Below are 20,161 nucleotides of genomic sequence, written 5' to 3'. Positions count from 1 at the left end.
TTTCTTTCTTTCTTTCTTTCTTTCTTTCTTTCTTTCTTTCTTTCTTTCTTTCTTTCTTTCTTTCTTTCTTTCTTTCTTTCTCTCTCTCTCTCTCTTTCTTTCTTTCTTTCTTTCTTTCTATTAGTTGAGGTACTCTCAGTGACTGACTATTGTCTTGTCCAGGTGCTGTCAGAGGTTATCTTGTACAGGTGCTTTGGTAGAACACACCAATCAGTGTCAAAATAGGAGCTTCACCTCCCTACAATAACCATTCTACCCCACAAGGAATCTCTGGAAAAAATACTTTCTCCTTATTTGTCCTGGCAGTGTCCAAGAAATAATTTCTGACAGACTCGCATTGCATAATAATGTAAAAACTGTACAATACAGGAATTGTATAAGAAAAAAGAATGTTTTGTAAGAATCATTAGATAATTGTTTTCATATTTTATCTGTACTTACAAAGCTTACTGAATACATAGACACATAATAATTAATTAAATATTATTGATCTCCAATGCTGCCTACAGACATGTAGATGAAACTGAACAAAGTATGAGTAAAGAAAGACCGAAATCAACAAGGCTACTTATCACAGCCCACCCCAAAACTCAGAAACTCATCAATAAACTACAAACCTTCTCATAACCAACACTCCCTCGCCCTCTGAGAGACATACCCTATAAAGCATAATACAAAAATCTTTTGAATATTTTGGTGTACTAATACAAGATTTTTTGATAACTATGTACCAGCTTTGCACATTTTTTTAAGTGTGCTTAAATATTGGTTTTGGTAGATTTTCTCTCACTTACAAGACTGTTTACTCATCTGTTAGGAGCCATAAATATCATGCTGTGCCATAAACTCTTGATGGGGCAAAGGTCAGGATGACCAAGCTTCTCAAAAGACTTTCCCATTTTCATCAGCGTATTACTCCAATATAGCTTTGGAGCACTCTCCTTCTGAAATATCGGTTTATACATGTATTCTTATATAGTGTACTATTAACCTGTTTTCCTGTAGATAAATAAAAATAAAAGTAATTTAGGAAAATAATCAGACAATTACTGCAAAGAAACATTAACATTAAAGAAAATGTACCAGTTGTTTTTTATTTTCAGAACACATTAAGTACAAATAAAGTATAATATCAAATAAAACAAATATAAAAGCTGAACAAAACATCCTCCAAATAATCTGATCAACAAAACCCTTGCATTAAGATAAAAACCAAAATCATATTTTTCTACAAACCAAGTCTTTACAACAGACTGCACACTCAGTTTCAAGACTTCCTTAATGCATCTGAAGGAAGAATAATATGACTTTTACATAATCATTCTCGACTGCTTGACAAATGCAGTATACTCTGGTGACTATGACAAATAATACAATCATTGACTGTGCTTTTAAAATTGTAAAATCACTGTCATCAACTAGGCTTTAGAATAAACCAGGTCATCTCCAAATTTAGATTTCAACAGACAACAAAACTTTCATCACTCATGAACAATACATTGTACATTTGCTTATGTTACACTTCCCATAATTGTATATTATAATGGTCAATAATGATGTTATTTTGTACCATATGATAAGGCATGTGATTTCAGAATAATATTGTCTCTTTTTTTTCTAAAATTTTACAATGCTCCCGGGTAATAATGTACTGTACATTATTAAAAAGAAACTCACTTGGTATTATTTATAAAAGTGTGATCAAATTTTAAATATACACCTAAAATGACATACACTTAAGTACACATTAATTAGTTTATAGTTTAATGAGGCTGACAAAATGTATTTAGTTTTTTTAACTGAGATATTATTTGAAAATTAATTTAAACAAGCATATATGCACAGGTGTTAAATAAAACATTTCAAAGAGAAACAAAATGAAAATTGGAGAGATCCATGTTCTGCATACATTGAACTTTTGTCAGTTAATGCATATTTAGTAGCGTCAAAAAACTTGTACAGTGGAACCTCGAGATACGATCACCTCTGTATACGAGAAATTCAAAATACGAGGAAAGTATGAGTGAAAAATTCAGATCTAAATACGAGCATTGGTTCGCGTAACGAGCCACGAGCCAGGCTGTGGGTATAGCTCGCGGCTTAGCGAGGGGGCGTGGTAGCAGTTGCGAGCCGCGATCTGCGGTGTCTGCGTTTCTCACTTAAGTGCACGGGTGGGAAACTGCCCACATCCATGATTGTTCCTGTGGCTGATGGGCTGCAGCTGCCATGTCCTCCCCGCATATATAGAGAAGCGCGAGCTGGTTAAGGGGGAGAAAAAGTAAAAGAAAAGAGAGAGAGAGAGAGAGAGAGAGGGAGAGCGAGCGCAGGCAGGGCGAGTGAGTGACTGCAGGCTCGCATGTAGCTGAACAGTGAGCTGAACAGGCGAGCCAAACAGCTGAAGCAGGACGGTGTAGAGAAGGTCAGCTGCATTAAGAGTGTCTCGCCTGTTGCAGAGCCCGCAGGTGAGACGCTAACAGAGAAGAAGCACCGGGGATTGTCATCTGTTTTTTAAAGACGGCATCCTTTTGACGTTTTAACCTCGTGTTAAAGGATTGTTATTCTTGTGTATTTTAAACCTCCACTTCACAACTGTTTTAAGGATTATTTATTTAAAGATTTATTGAATGCTCTACTGCACTTTGGACACCTGTTTTGATTCTTTTAATAATCAGTTATATTATTTACCAGTGTTATTTATTAAAGGTAGACTACAGTATATATAATTTATCAGTGTTATTTGTTAGGAAAATTGATTTTTATGTTAATATATTTGGGGTGCAGAACGGATTAACTGGATTTCCATTATTTTCAATGGGGAAGTTTGTTCTAGATACGAGAAATTCGCTATACAAGCTCAGTGCTGGAACGAATTAAACTCGTATCTAGAGGTTCCACTGTATTAGAAAGTAACTGGTAAACCTCCAAGATTATATCTAAATAACCAATGAATTCAATGCCTTAAAAACAAATGTAAAACACTGAAATAATTTAGTTTAGTACATTTCTGCTAAATATTTGACCTTGTTGACTTCAACTTAACATATGATTAAGCTGGATGGTATAATCTTTCAAACAAAGGTGAACTTAGCTAAAACCCTATAACCCTTGATAAATAATAGCTATTTGACTTTAAGCTTTAGTTGCTGCATCAATGCCTTAAATTACAAATGTTCAACAATATTAAAAAGAAAAAAAAAAAAAGGGTAACATTGATAGTGGAAAATCAACAGCAGGTTTTTCATTATTTTTTTTATTTTTTTTTTTTACAAAAATAGTGTTTAAGTTTTACTTTTAAACACGTCCTATTGATAGACATTGTCTACATTTGTATTTAAAATTATGACTACAGCAAAACATTATTAATGCCATTACAAATGCCTTTTCAATTTTTTTTCCAACAAACACAATCTTTCCAGTGTCATCTCAAAAGTTATAGAATGTATTTTTAAAACAGTGTTTGGAAAATAAGTTATTGTTCAAAACTGTGATTATATTGATAAAAAATCATTAGAATGGGTATTATAAAACAACTGTACTGTTAAAAGTAAAATTGAAAAGAAAAAACTGTGTACTGTGCAGTTTTGCATGTTTCATAAGGCATTAATCATGTGTGCTTTATAAAATAACAGCATTTGAAATTTACTTTAGAATAAAGATATCTTCTGTTCATAAACTGAAGGGTACATCTATGTAAATACACAAGTATCAATATCAAATGTTTTAAATTATGTAAACATATACATCTTTTGAGGTCAGCACATTGATCCTCTTCCTTGAGCATTCTTTATTGAAGCATAGCCCGAATAGTTTTTGGAGTTGTTTCAGCATTCAGACTCTTTGTGGTAAACCTAAAAATGCATGGCATAATAAAGTATTATATAATAGTGTACAGTGTTATTATTGCTTTAAAATACAAAACCACATTACTTAACTTAGGCTTCAGGTAGGAAGAAAACTGTACTTTATTGAATTGGTTTCTTTTAATTTGAATATACAAAATATTTTAATTAAATCAATGCAATCAATTTGCCAGTGCTATAAAAATATGATAGACAACACACCCCAAGCTCATAAAATTATTATTATCTGGGTCAATATTTAGCTCTTAGGTTCCTGTTGCATAGAAATAATGCACTCATTTCTCTTTTGTGTACATGATTTTTGTTGTTGCAAGGACTTTATGAAAGTTGTCATACCACTTTAGTTTTTTTACCTTATCAGCTTTAAAGTTAACTTCTACTATCATAATGCAAGGAAAGACAGAAAAGGGATACAAAATATCCGAGTGGCAGAAAAAAAATTTTGCATGCAAAATTCTTCAAGCTTAGGAGGAAAAGAATGTTTTTGTTTAAATATTTAAGATAAGCAGAATTTAAGACCACTATTGAAAGATGTGAAATGGTGTGCTTTTGTCTATACACTTCTTGATTTATGAAGTCACAGGTGAATGTTAAAAGTTATTTTATTAAATGTAAATGACTGTCCTGAACCAACACTGAGCTACGTTGACGAACAACAGAAATTCTAATTTAAAAGCAAAATCTATAAAACGGGGAGATTCAATCAATCACCTTAATAAATGGATAGTTGTCTGTCTGTGCTTCCATTTGGTTGCTATATCTCTGTCAAAATGGAGTAAAATTATTTATTATAAGTTTAAACTTACTTGAGTGCATTGAGAAGGCCCTCCACATTATCTGCTGGTTGTTCTTTAAGAACCTTTATGCAACCCTTCATCTAACAGAATGAAATTAAACAAGTGAACAACACACAATAACACAAACTTTTTCAGGCATTGAAAAAAGTTTCATTATTAGAGTTTTTGCTATTTAGTTGTAACATTAATTGAACATCTTTTCTGAACAATCAAAACATTCTAATACTCCTTCACCATGGACCACTTTAAAGGACAGCAAAGACTGTTAACAATGATTACATTTTAATACACTGATCTTGTGCATGACTAGTATTATTAACGTTACCTTCCAAGAACATTTTCAGGAACTGCAAGCTAAAGATGCAAACACTATAACATTAAAAACAATTTTAAATAAATCAATGCTAAAACTTTATGTTTATGCTACAAATCCCTGTTGTCTGACTTACATCAATTCTGGAAGATTTTGTAAAGGCACCAGCAGGATGTACATGATCATAAAGAATAATTACTCCCACCATGACTCTCATACAGAACAATAGAGTCTCTTCACTGTTGAATCTGCTTGTGTAATCCCTAAAGAGAAGAAAACGTTATGATACTACCATTGCGCAGTTGTTGAGTCATGTAAAATTCACCCTTTCTTTTTCTCTATTCAATATACAGTAGATGTAACATTTTTAGAATGTTGGACTGTGAACACAGCATACTATTGGGAATAACACAAAATTTACTGATTTGTAAAGATTTATTATAGCAAACTAGTAATACCAATATCATTTTTCAAGAATAGAAATGGATCATAACAAAAGAAAAGGAGATTATGTACCTTGTTCAAACATGAAATGTAGTAAAACAAACTTGCACTCACTATTTTTATTTTTCTTAAACTTAGTTTATATGGCATTTGCAAATCTACCATCTTCAGGATGCTTTCAATAAGACGTCTTCATCGATAGTTTCATTAGGTTATATTTTTTCTATACTAATGAAAAAGTTAATCTTTCCAAACATTTACACACCTCCTTAATACAATTTAGGGTTGGGGGTTCAGATGTAATCCCAGCAGCATTGGGCACAAGGCAGAAACCAACCAGAGAAGGAAATCTAGTCCCTGACAAGTTATAATCATGCGCATATCCACTGACAACAAGCTAAGTCACCAATGAACCTAACATGTGTGCCTTTGAGATACAGGAAGAAAATAAAGTAAAAACCCACTGGCAAATAGGAAGAATATGTATACTTCACCTAGATAAAAACTATCGTATTAGAATCTAGTCTCCTAGAGATGTGAGACACAGTTTACAGAAGTGGTGAAAAAGGGTTCTATTCAATAAGGGCGCGCACAAAAAGACGACCTTCAAAAGGGCGACCTCAATTGGGCATGGAGAATAAAGGTGCACGTAAATAAAGGCGACCTCAATTGAGTGCCGAATAAAGGCGCCCGTAAATACAGGCGAGCTTCAAAAGGGCGACCTCAATTGAGCGCCGAATAAATGCGCACGTAAATAAAGGAGCGCTTCAAAAAGGTGACCTCAATTGAGCACAGCAAATAAAGGCGTTCATAGATAATTTAGTTGAAATGGCTCTGGAATATGTGAAGAGCAACAAAGGTGCAGATCTACTCGTAGTCGAAGGCTATACATTCAGAAAGGAGAAAACTATCAACGGGAAACACATCTGGAAATGCACTGAATATAGGATTGGAAAATGTTCGTCTCGCTGTCATACCAAAAATATAGAAAGCTTTAGAAATAGTTCGTTAGAAGTAGTTCGTTAGAAGTTCATGCATTAATTAATTGGATGTTTTAATATTCTTGCTTTCACCTTTTTATACGTTCAATCATTGCCTTTATCTAATAAATTTTCTGTAATAATTTTGTTGCGTTTGCCTTTGTTCGCTGCGCCCAATTGACGTCACCCTTTTGAAGCACTCCTTTATTTATGTGCGCAGTTATTCGGCGCTCAATTGAGGTCGCCCTTTAGAAGCTCGCCTTTATTTACGCGCGCCTTTATTCGGCGCTTAATTGAGGTCGCCATTTTGAAGGTCGCCTTTTTGTGCACGCCCTTATTGACGGATACCGTGAAAAAGGTGCCCTGGCAGTTTTTACTCTATGGCAACCAGAGTATGAGATTTCATGGGGTATTGGAAAAAGGTTAGCGGAAATACCACAACTGAAAGTTTGGCTCGCCAACTTAACAAATGGGCATTGGGATGTCTGAACAGATGTGTATCTCCATATGGTACAAGGGTAGAATGATCCCAGGCATTTCTTTGGGTATTCCTGAGATTTAGATAGTCCTGGACTGCTTCAGAGATAACCAGAGGATCAGAATTTTAAGTTTGCTTTCTAACAAATTGCCCAAGAGGTGAGCCGGGGTAACGGGGTTTCAATGGTCAGGGTTGCAGTAAAGCCAGAAACAGAAACAGAGACAAATTGGTGAGTGATGAAATATCACAGTGTTTTGGATGGTGGTCAAGTGGTTGGCAACCTCATTTAGTAGACAGAGCAATAACTTGCATAATCAAGGCCAGGAGGCCAGCTCTGTTTTGGCAATGCCTTTTTCATATAATTTTCCATTTGGTTATCTTATCTTTTTACTTTTTTGTCTTTATAAAACTCCTCACTGTAAGTGACCTTTGTTACACTTTTTTCTGTGTTAGCAGCCCAAGTTATAATATGTAAATATATGTGTAAATGTATCTTATTGTATGCTTTCTGCAGATGTACAGCAATCATAAAAGTATTCTAATGAAAAGGACATTAAAGATTAGATAATGATTACTGAAAGTATAAGCTCTTCTTTGTTTGAAAATGTGCCCAATAACTGATCATCTACAGTATTTTAAAAATGCTGACAACATTAAAAGGAACATACAGTTTACAATATTCTGTGAATTTCTTACATTACATTTGTAGTTAAACTTTGTAGTTTTAACAGTACTGTAGTCCTTAGCATTTTGTTGTTGAAAGATTTCTTATACAACCAATGTACACCTAATCTTTGTTGCTTCTGAGGACATAATAAAATCTTTTCAAATCCTAATTAAACTGTTTAATGAAAAGTCCATTTAAATGAACCTGGCAAACACATGCCACATGCTGTAGTATTTATTTCTATTGACTTTGAAAAATTTCATACATGAATATGCAAATAGAATATAATAAATAAGCTGTTTCTTGATTAGAAAGAATTGTACCACTGCAACCTATGAAACAGACATTTTGTAATTCTGCTACAAGAAAGATTCACACTATGATCTTCAATGTTGCTGATAGAAACATTATTTTTAACAACTTAATCTACATTGTATTTCTTTTATAGAATTCCTTTCAAGCACACATAATTCTTCCATTTTATAATCAACATTTTCTAGTACTAGAACTTAGAGAGAGTATAAAGCTATGCCAAAGACATTTATGCACACAGCAAAATTGACACACATATTCAGGACCAAGTCAGTCTTTATTTAACCTAACAGAATACATCTGGCCTACGACAGGAAACCAGTTTTTTAGGAGAAAACACACTAAAAGATGGGGAAAACACTACAACTCCATACCTGCTAGCTGGAACATGAACCATAAGTACAGTAAGGCATGTAAGCAATTGTGTTATGGTATAAGAAATGCTTGAATTTTAATTGAATTGAAATATTTAAAACATGAATTAAAGTAAATACTTACGGAGTTTCCAACATAACTTTGCAAACACTTGCCATAGTACTTAAGCAATCTGTTGTGTTCTCCAGTGGTAATGTTTTGTTCTGAAAATAATATAATTTAAGTATAACATGTACATGAGATAAAAACTGAAGGTAAAAAACAAATTAAGAACTTGCATACACAACCTGGAAAACTGCAACCTTACTTTAATCAGATTCGTTGTAATAATGTTTGCATCTTTCAGTAAGAGTACAGCACAAAATACCCCTGACACATATTATTACATTTTGTCATAATGAATTTATATTTTGATTTTCTTTTTCTGAATGAATCACGTTTAAAAGTGAGACTCTGGAATTCACAGGAGACTTTTAAGGTCTTTCCCAAAGGAAAATTATACTAGATTGACATTAGCTATGTCATTGAAAAACTTTCAAAATTATTACAAGGAATGAAAACAGACTGGTGCTCCACACTTTACTCTTACTACATTTTCGTTCTTCATCTTCATATAGTTAATATAATTTATACCAAATCGTACTGGTTGCTGGTTGTCTGCATCCCAGCTAATATTCAACATACGTCGTGTTGTTTCACACATTATTATAAAACTACACCAAAAATATTTTATGTAGTTAGAGCTATGAGGTGAGAAAATGGAAAGTGCTCCATTCAGATCATGGGCCAGTTTCTCGAATGCCTTTCATCAGTGAGTAGTGACCCTAGACCAGTAAGAAGAACTTGTTAGACTCTCACTGGGTTTCTTACAAAGTATGACCCTTATGAATGTGTGTAAGAATTGGAGGAGGTGGTGAGAAGTTTCTAAATGGTTGAATCTATATGGTCCTTGTTGTGTTGGCAGATGAAAAATTCCCATTTTACTATACACCTTATTCTTAAAACACCAAATATTCCTCAAAAGGGTCAAAGACAACACAGAAATGTAATGAAAAATGAAAAAGTATAGATAACTTATACTGAAAGAGTAAGCCAGGAGGAAATGGTAAAAAATATTCTTTAAACAAACACAATATTTAAAATTTAAACTGCTGTTAAAAGGCAAACAAGATGGTAGTTCACCTGACAAAAATATTTAATTTCTGATTACTCAAATAGATGCCTTGCTAGAGGTACGTTTGAGAATGATGTAGAAGATTTGGTGGGCTGGCACCCTGCCCGGGATTTGTTCCTGGTTTGCACCCTGTGTTGGCTGGGATTGGCTCCAGCAGACCCCTGTGACCCTGTGTTAGGATATAGCAGGTTGGATAATGGGTGGATGGATGGATGTAGAAGATTCATTTTCTCAATAAACAGTTCAGTTACCAGTGTGTGCAGTGCCTAGATGGTCATTTCACTTCAGTATGTAATATGGCCTGCAGATAGTCAAAAGAAAGTTTTCATGCAATTTTTGCTTTTACACATGTAATTGTTGTTGTTGACCTCACATGTGTAAAAATTTAACCCTCGTATTAACAATCCTCAAAAATGTTTGCTGGAAGTATTATTCTTCCATAAATGTGCAAATCATCAATGAGAGCAAGTATATTATAAGGGATGTTGTGGTTAGATTGTCTGGAGTTACACAAGATACAGCAATGTGGATGAACTGCATTTACAGACATAATCAGGAGGGCGATTCTGAATATGAACCTCCAATCCCCTGAAATATATTTTACGACCATTACAAATGACCAGTCACAGATGGAATTATAATTTATGTACTTATCTTATTCCTTTGATGATTTTAATCCCTGGCAACACCTCTGACTGCAATGCTAAGGATCTGGTGGAGGAAGCTGATTACATGGTGGCATTTGAGAGAAAGATTCCATCCCCTATCTGTCTATCTCTGCTTATTAATGCTTGTGAAATAACTATCATCCTTGGCAAGGGAAAGACAGATAGAGTATGAACCCTGGACAAACAAAAAAAGTCACAGTGGTTTGTTAAAAGGACACTTTCAACATTCAGACAGTGCTCTACAGTTTTTCTCAAAAACAGTGTGATAGCACTGCTATAGTATGTACATCGATTTTTAATTAATTTCTTTATATTTGTCTGATGCCAATTAATTGGTCTGCCAGTACCAGCTACAGGTTATTTTCTAGTATGTTTCTGTCACTTTACTTCCTTTAATATTCATTACTAGGTATTCCGGGTAATTGCCTCTGTGACATCTCCATTTGGCCATACTGGAATTTATTTATACACTTCTAACAAGTGTCAACAATTTCATGACTGCAGTGTTTTATTTTTTTTTTTGTTTGTACCCATCAGATTTGCATCCAGAGACTGTGCTTTAAATATCTCATCCAGTATGTTTTGTGCATGCTTCATTTATTACAGCATTTCCTACACTGATTATTTCAAATGCCCTCATTATTGCATTACTGTATTTCATTTGCATTGCTCCATATCGGATTCCTGTACTAAACTGCTGTTTTCATCAAAGGTTTACACTAGCGATGTGCAGTAAACTAAAACTAGTTCTTTTGTACTTGTCTTGGTCACTGAATGAATGCACTGGTTCACTGACATTAAAGAATGAGTACTTTCAAGGCATGTGCAATGTGTGCTACATTTTATTTTGCATTAAGCGACAGTCCGGAGCTATCATCTTAACTTCACTTAAATGGCTGGTGTGTTCAGGAAATTGCCTGTCAATAATCTGTTTCAGCAAAACAGTCAAGATGACAACTAGACAATGAATGACTTGGTAGATGACACCAACCACTTCCCATTGATCAGTTCACTCTGGGTGAGTGACTGTGACTGTCTCAGTACGTACACTGAATGACTGAATGAACCAGTACAGCCCCTACTGATCTGAAGAACCATTGCAAGTTCATTCACGAACTGCAGACAAGAGACTTGCAGTACAGTACACTGAACTAGTTCACAGAAAGAATCAGTTTGTATACTGAACTGAGGAACGAACTGCTGAATTGGTTCACCGAAAGAATCAATTCATGCAATGAACTGCAGACAATTGACTCGCAGTACATTGAATAGCAGTCCAGTTCACTGATATATGTATAGCAGATTGCATCAGAAAGGATGGGATATAAAAAGGGAAATTGTAGGAGACTAATCCAAAAATGAAAATTATTTTTTTTAGTCATATTTCAATGTTCTCATAGTTTTATCATGCTATGTGCACTATTCTAAGGTTCTATTTATACAATTTTTTATAATGTGTTGTTAAAATTTTATTATCAAAATTCAATAAAGAGGATTATCATCATCATTATTATTATTATGTATGAATTACTTATTTTGAAATTTTCTTTTTATATTGTTTGTATTGTTTGATGGTTAAAGTTGTTACACATTTATGATACTATTCTAGATTTAAAAGTGGAATATAGCTTGTTGCTGTTTTTGAAGTGAACGAATCAGTGATTTAAAGATTCAAAGATTTTGCACATCACTAGTTTACATAACCATGCCTCTTAAAGGGAAGGTTTTAGTTGAACGTGGCTTCCTTTCACTAATGTGAGATTCTCTTTTTGCATTTATCTTCTGCCAAGCCTTCGAGTTATTGTTGAATAGAGTGTACAGTAATCCCTCCTCCATCGCGGGGGTTGCGTTCCAGAGCCACCCGCGAAATAAGAAAAGCCGCGAAGTAGAAACCATATGTTTATATGGTTATTTTTATATTGTCATGCTTGGGTCACAGATTTGCGCAGAAACACAGGAGGTTGTAGAGAGACAGGAACGTTATTCAAACACTGCAAACAAACATTTGTCTCTTTTTCAAAAGTTTAAACTGTGCTCCATGACAAGACAGAGATGACAGTTCAGTCTCACAATTAAAAGAATGCAAACATATCTTCCTCTTCAAAGGAGCAAACAATTCAATAGGGCTGTTTGGCTTGTAAGTATGCGAAGCACCGGCACAAAGCTGTTGAAGGCGGCAGCTCACACCCCCTCCGTCAGGAGCAGAGAGAGAGAGAGAGAGTTAGAGAGAGATAGAGAGAGACAGATAAAAAAATCAATACGTGCCCTTTGAGCTTTTAAGTATGCGAAGCACCGTGCAGCATACTTAAAAGCTGCACACAGAAGGTAGCAACGTGAAGATAATCTTTCAGCATTTTTAGACGAGCGTCTGTATCGTCTAGGTGTGCAAACAGCCCCCCTGCTCACACCCCCTACGTCAGGATCACAGATAGTCAGCGCAAGAGAGAGAGAAAGAAAAGTAAGCCGGGTAGCTTCTCAGCCATCTGCCAATAGCATCCCTTGTATGAAATCAACTGGGCAAACCAACTGAGGAAGCATGTACCAGAAATTAAAAGACCCATTGTCCGCAGAAACCCGCGAAGCAGCAAAAAATCTGCGATATATATTTAAATATGCTTACATATAAAATCTGCGATGGAGTGAAGCCGCGAAAGGCGAAGCGCGATATAGCGAGGGATTACTGTACTCAGTGTTTGTTAGTGAGAAACCGGCATCATGGCATAAAGACCCCATATTAAAAAAAAATATGTGAATTTAATAAACTTTATAAACATGGTAACTTATGTGGAATTAGGAAAATGTGCCTAACTATGTTTTTAGAAATATAAATTCAAGAGGCACAGTGAATATCGTATTAGTAATAAGGATGGCATCTGATAGGAAAAAAAAACAACTGAAATTAAGAAGGATTTTAGAAAACTAAAGGCAAGAGATATTTAGTTTAAGCAAAAGGTAAAAGGACATACATAAAATTTGTAAAAGATCATTTTCTTAGACATACACATAAGGCACAATATACTTATATTTAATGGAAATTATGATTTTAACATATTTTCTTGAAAAAAAATTACTTAACGCTTTTAAATTACAAAGTAATCCAAAAATCTGCTTTTCCTCTTTGTATTTAAATATGTATTTAAAACTCTATTTATAAATATTTAAATAATAACTGCAGCAAAATTATTCAATTTAAAATTACACTTTTTGATTTAGAAATTTCTCAAAATCCTGAATAAGTAATATTTTGACAGAGGGAGCATTTGCCAAATTTGCTAGGCCCATAACTCATAAGAAACAATTAGAATGAAGTACTATATACAGTATATGAGAATATTCTGCAAAATATTTTTAAATTTTATTTTTGAAAAGCAGTAATTTTAACACAGGGTACAGCTGAAACACGTAAATACTTCACCACTTAAAACAGATTTTTTAAGAATTGCACAATGAATTTTACCTCAGACACAAATGCAGTTGTGGCATTGCTCAGAGTCTTTAACATTGGCGTAGCTTCAGCATAAAAAAGTGACATCCTGTTAGCCATTTCATTGTTTACTTCATGTTCAATGTCTAACTAATAAAACAATAAAAAGAGAACATTAGTTATGTGAATAAATATACTCTTGCAAAAAATGAACTGTAAGAATAATTAAAAAAAAAAACATTTGTATTAAATTTACATTCATATTGTTTATCCTGTTGCGACTTATTGTTCGTCTGTAGTAACTGAAGTCATTCTGAATGGCTGGATTTCTCATCTGGTAAAACAAAAATGAAAAAAGATAAACCTCAGGTATATGGTACATAGGTCCAAACTTGTACTAATTTTACATATTTATAAAACACTATTATCTGAAGATTCCCTTCTTATGCAAACCTAAACATTTATAGTTTTACATTTAATTTCTATTAATATCATGTTCATGACATGTCACATGTGCTTTATGTTTTTCTTAATGCATGACTTAAAAGCTATGCAGGTTGATTAACCTAAATAGAAATTAATATGTATGACAGTAATTTAAAACAAGGTCAGAAGAAACCTTGTCAAAACACAAAGTATTTCTATCCATCAAGCTTATTTGGTTAGTACAGTTGCTAAACAATCCCAATATCTCCCAGTGGCTGTTGAGAAGATCACACACAGCATGTCCACTTTTGTCTGAAACTTCCATCACACTCTGCTTAAAAAAAGTTTTTCTGTTATACTAGGATAAATGCTGTTAAAACATGAATATGTGTTAATTTTAATATTCCTGCAAGTGTATATACATCTAGTGTATTAAAATCAATACATTTTTGAAGAAAGATACAAATAAAACTTAACCTTGAGTTCATCAAAGCGAAGAGTAAAATGAAGAATTTCAGCAAACTGCTTTGCTAGAGCTTGTTCTTTCTCTAGGTGCTGAGTTGGTGTGTAGGGCGGACATGTTAGTGATTCCAACAGACTCTGTAAAGCTTTTTCTGAAATAAAAAAATGAGCAATATATACATTTACATTATTGCCTTCATCCAGTTCATTTGTTTAAATATATTGTATAGGTCAAGTTAAGTCAAGTTCTATGTCAAAAATGTCCATCAGAGTTTAACTTTATATAATACATTCTGCTGAACTTTATTTTTAATGATAACCATAAGGGATATTGTTAAGTTCTGAGAAATAGTTTCCTATATGAAGTAACTCCATTTACCCAAAATAAGGATGTTAGATCTTCTGTGTCTTTGGAAATGTAAAAACTTGTTATCTTATGTTAGATTCTAAAAAAAACTGAGCAAATAGACATTAGCTGTACAAGCCAAAATAAAAACAAACATCGGCATAATCCCAATAATCTGGTACCTATGACAGTTGAGCATTTTGGCAAGTGGCTATATTTTTAAATTCCTTTAAGTTAGTGAAGCACAATGGTAAACCCAGTGTCAAAAAGCCAAAAAGATTAAAAATATATAGAAAAGACATTGTTACTAAGACCATTAACTAAATAAGCAAACACTATTGTTTTGTTATTTTTTTCTGCAAGCTTGGGATTAAAACGTGCTGGTAAAGCATATTGTGATGTTAGAGGTATTAAAACTCAAAGTATTTAAATAAACTACTGCATTTTTTCCTTTCACCATTTTAAATAAGTTCAGTATTTTTCAAGTTGATTCTATTTTTCACAAACATGGTGCACTTGTCACATGAAATTTTGCTCTAAAGTTAAGTGCTTTCTATAAATTAAAAAAAAAAAAATCTTACCTATAGTGATGGTTTATAATGGAGACAGGTGCACAAAAAAAACAACTTAAAAGCTTACTAGTCAATTTTTAAAGCCCAGACAGGTGTCAAGTATTAATCCACACCTTCTGTGTTTATGACGCATATGTTTATGACAACAAAAGGTATTGCGTATTTCTCATACTATTTTTTTGTTGTTACAAGTTTAAGTTTTCCATTTCCTTATGTCACATTAATACAGAAATAAATTAAAATAAAAAAGAAACATGTGGCACGAAAAATTTACTGTGATTTGTTCTTTCAAGAGGAAACCATCCTGCCAGACAATGAAAGGTTGTTGTGCAGGAAGATCAAATGCTAAACTATCAAACTTAGCTGGTCTTCTTTTAAAATGGCTGAATCTCATAATTTTATTGTTTTTTTGTTCAAAAATGGTATGTTAAACTATTTCACAATGTGTATGTAATTGTAAGACATGGATCAATATACAGCAACTGTCTTGGCTTTAAAAATGGGTGTATTGGTGAGTTTTTAAGATTTGCTCCATGGCCCATAGCCCCCATTGTAAAGAGCCAGTGTGGGCAGTATATTTTTTAAAATTTTTAGAAAACACTTAACTTTAGATAACAGTTTCATATGGCAAGTACATATACAGTATACACCATGAATGTGAAGAAATAACTTTGAATTGGAAAATACCCAACTTATCCTTAAAGAAAATGTACTTTAATTTATTTTCATATGCATTCATAATACATTTTTATAGTTGTATTAATTTTTATATTTTTAATCACATAAAGGTAATGTGGCCCTAGTTTCTTTCCTTTCTATTTAAATTTCCCATTACATGCTGCTTTGCTATTTAGCTTACTTTTATATATTTTTAACAACTCTCTGTGATGGTACAGTGTGTCAATAAAAGAGAAAAAGACAAACACAGTTTAGAACTTTGCATGATTATTGAATTTGATTCTTGTGTAAGGATTTAATTTTGGCATTTTGGTTCTTTTTAATTTCCTGGTTGTGACATGTGCTATTTTATGACTTAGCGTATTCTCATCTTCTAGTCCTTCTGGTAGTTACTTTTCTTCTCTCTGCCCATTTTCATTATTGTGCCATAACATAATAATACAAATCAAAAGGTTCTATAAGGACATAAGGAATAATGAAATTAAGAAAGATCTCAGAACAGAAATACCTTGGATTCACTTATTTAAGGCAAGTTATGTTTGCAAATTTTTGTACATTATACTTTTGTAAAAAAAAAAAAAAAAAAAAAAAAAATACCACTTTTCAGTATAAACACACTGACTTATTTAAAAATTGGTAGCTACTGTAAGGAGGAGTTATGCTATAAACATGTTTTAAGGACTTCTTTCTGGGGCTCAAGTTTACTGCTGGGTGAACAGATAACTGTAAATTGCCAAATATACTGTATGTGTAAGTGAGGAGGTTCATGAACATGCCCTGGAACAGCTGACATTCTAGTGATATTATTATTACTCGTTTTGCTGCTGCACAAAGACATACTGTAGCTTGTTCCAGGTCTGGAACAATAAAAAGTAGGTTTTAAAAGACTGCTACATGGATAATCTACTTACAAAATAGTATATGAAAATATAATACATTAAAAGATTACATTGAAAGAAATGCTGCACAAAAATACAGTATACTACAATTTAAACAATAAATGGGTTTATGATCTTCTAGTTACCCATTATAGCTGTACAGGAAGAAGAGCAATCAAAGTCTTGTATACACTTATTCTGTCTTCTTTATGCAATCGAGTGTTTAAGTTTGCATTTATTGTCATTTTTACACTAGAACACACCACATTGTTTACATGTGTATTACCATGTATACACAGCAACATAAAAATTAAAATAAATGTATTAAAGTTAGATAATTAACTGGATATCTCAGAATTTTTAGTATCATTACAATTATTACTAATTTTATTTGTGTGTGCATTCCCTTCTCACTGCCTGTTTTAAATAATTTTTTTAAAGCTAATGAGTACAAGGAATATATAGTATATCTTACCTAGTCTTAAGGAGAATTCATAGAACCTCTTTAGTTTTATAACTAAAGGGCAAACAGCATTCCATGCTTGTTCTTGTAGATGGATATCATTTGGATTTTGTATTGCCTAAGTAAATAAAATAAACAGTAGATTCAATGAAAACTTTTAAATTGGTCTATAAATCATCTTCATATTACACATTTATAATGTAAAATCAAATAAAGAAAATCCACTCTTTTCCAGGAAAAAAAAACTTTGTAATTCTACTGAACATCTTTTGGAGTAGAGTGAACTAAGATGAGCCATATGCTCAGCCTGAGTATACCATACATAACATAAAGAGAGATTCTGAAACAGACGCTTGTTGATGTTAAAAATTGATGTTCTTGATTTGTCTCCCTAAATTGTTGCTTGCATTTTTTTTTACCAAATATTGCCACAGTGTGTCAGAATAAAAAAAGTCAATGTATGCTCAATGGTTTAGTTACCTTATTCACTATAAAGTCAACATGACTTTGATTGCATGTACAATCTTTTGTGGAGTTTTCATCTCTTGAAATATTAATGCAGAAAAATTTAATATAAAAAAAAATATTAAAAAAATTATAGTTTACTGAGATAGTCTTTCTAATCTACCCAACGGTCTCTGTTTAGGCCATACAATTTGATAATTTGAGAAATACAGAAGATACGATGGGGAAAATGTGCATCTGGAAATGATGGAAAGGGACAGGGTGAAGGACAGGTATGCTAGCAAGTAACCAAAATAAAGACAAAAAGAGAGAGATGATCAAAGCAGTGAGAGAGAGAGAAAATATCAGGAATGTAGGCTCAAAATAACTCTTTTTCACAAAAAATGTAAAAAAAAAAAAATGGGGATTGGTAATATAGGCATGTGGAGTGTTGTTTTAAGCTATTTTAAGGTTGCTGATCAAGAATATGATATTTTTGATATTTGATTCTTTACCAGTAGTCCTTGCATTCTAAGTGCCACTCTCAAATTGTTAAAAATATCAAATATAAGCATGTGGGATACTGTTTAAGATTATTTCAAGGTCAATGATTATGACTATCATGTTATTTTTTTTTACTACAATTGAGAATATTAAGACTTTAAACATTTAAACTCAAGCACAAATATCTGATGCAATGATTCTTGTTTATTATGTACTTCTACCTCTACCAAAATACTGACTTGTATGAAAAATATACATACAATATTCATTCACATTACTTTCTAATGTATTAATATTTATTTTTGCTTATACTAATATTATATAGTATTTTCAAAAGCCAATAAACACTCATTAACACATAGGTTTAAAAATGAATGAATGATTTTTTAGGCAGCTTAAGACATTTGTAAAGTACTATACATGAATCAGCATAGTTCATTACACACATGCTTTTATATAATGTTTAATATAATACTGCAAAAGAATAAAAAGTTCTTAACTCTCAAAATAAATTTTTTATATTTTTTTCTAGTTTACATAGGAACAAATTAAAATGTATAACATAGTAGATGTCTAAAACATAATTGCAAACCATAATCTAATATTGTGTTGTGAATTTCTTTTCCCACTGCAAATATCTCACTTCATTTACTAACAACCAGTATTTTTTCAGATTTCAAGTTGAGTAACAACAGGAGACATACTTCTCTTATCTCTTGCACAGCTCCTTTGTAAGCTTGAAGACCAGTGAGGACATTTTCAGAATCCTGCAGTACGGCATTAACTTGATTCCAAACTCCTTTTTCACATTCAGTAGGCTGTGCATCTAAAAGTCATAAAAATATTAGTACAGAGGATTTCAAAATTAATACAAAATTTTAAATTAATATTTCTATTAAAATGGTTATATCCAAATGCACTGCATGATATTTAAGTAAATCTCACAAACATTATACTAGCAGAGAATCACATTTTACATCCCTATAAATGGAATGCTTTACTAAATTCTGAAAGCAGTGGTAAGAATTATTTTGCATATGAAGTAGTTGAAAAGGATAAACAATCATTTTAAAGTCTAAACCTTTACTCACATGTGTAAACTGTAATTTTTATAAATATCTATTCTCCAAATAACTGATTAAAAATAATAAAAATGTTATCCATAGGTACTGAAAATACTGATATATAGCAACAATAAGTAAAAAGAGTGCACACATTTTGTTATAATCTAACTGAGCAAATATGCTACATTATATAGTGTAAAAAATAATAGAAACAATATTATGAAATGCGAAAAGTGTATTCACAATGCATGTTGACAGTGGATAGTAATCTGTCATTACTGGTAAGCTAAATGTGTTCTCCAGCTTAGTTGTCCTTTCTTTGATGATGTGGGACTATATGCCAAGTTGTAAAGTGGGCTAAGTTTATGTCTTGGAATCCTGTGATGTGACACAGGGTTTTAAATATGGCACCATTTCCTTTAGGTTACCTTAAAGAAAATGCATATCAGATCCTTTGAGTTTTTGCACAATAATTAATCCCCCCCCTTGTCTCACTGTGCTGTTTTTATATACTGTATAGTAAGGCACATTAATATCTGAAACCCTTGATGAATCACATAAATCCTGGTCTTATTATTAAGAACAGTAGTGGGTTATAACATTTATTAACAAGACCAGTCCTCTAAGACAGAAGATGTTGCTGTTTATTGTCAGAATGGTTAGAAATGTTTGATCACATTGTCAAAGACTGCCTAAGTAGTCTGAGTTGTGTGTAGCAAATATAAAACTTTTCTGCTATCAGCTCCTTACTATGGCAGATTGTTAGCAACCTCTCTTGTCCCAGTTGTTCAATGGATCATTTATATATAGTTATATGAGACATATCTGATCC

The 20,161-nt window shown here is 32.8% G+C and overlaps 1 protein-coding gene across 1 annotated transcript in view; it reads right to left on the bottom strand.

Annotated features, from left to right (window-relative positions):
• Window positions 1-2,772: 2,772 nt before the first annotated feature.
• fam49a (family with sequence similarity 49 member A) overlaps window positions 2,773-20,161 on the bottom strand; it is a 187,176-nt gene continuing 169,787 nt past the window's right edge. Inside the window, exons 4-12 of the mRNA XM_051925608.1 lie at window positions 18,970-19,091; window positions 17,330-17,435; window positions 14,396-14,532; window positions 13,749-13,826; window positions 13,526-13,642; window positions 8,350-8,429; window positions 5,107-5,233; window positions 4,667-4,737; window positions 2,773-3,848 (exon numbers count right to left, since the gene is read on the bottom strand). Coding sequence (XP_051781568.1) covers window positions 3,785-3,848; window positions 4,667-4,737; window positions 5,107-5,233; window positions 8,350-8,429; window positions 13,526-13,642; window positions 13,749-13,826; window positions 14,396-14,532; window positions 17,330-17,435; window positions 18,970-19,091 — 902 coding nt within the window. The 3' untranslated portion in view covers window positions 2,773-3,784. The remainder of the gene's footprint in view (window positions 3,849-4,666; window positions 4,738-5,106; window positions 5,234-8,349; window positions 8,430-13,525; window positions 13,643-13,748; window positions 13,827-14,395; window positions 14,533-17,329; window positions 17,436-18,969; window positions 19,092-20,161) is intronic.

The sequence above is a fragment of the Erpetoichthys calabaricus genome, chromosome 3 (genome assembly GCF_900747795.2).
Source record: "Erpetoichthys calabaricus chromosome 3, fErpCal1.3, whole genome shotgun sequence".
NCBI lineage: Eukaryota > Metazoa > Chordata > Cladistia > Polypteriformes > Polypteridae > Erpetoichthys > Erpetoichthys calabaricus.
This window is presented reverse-complemented; position numbering and strand designations above follow the sequence as displayed.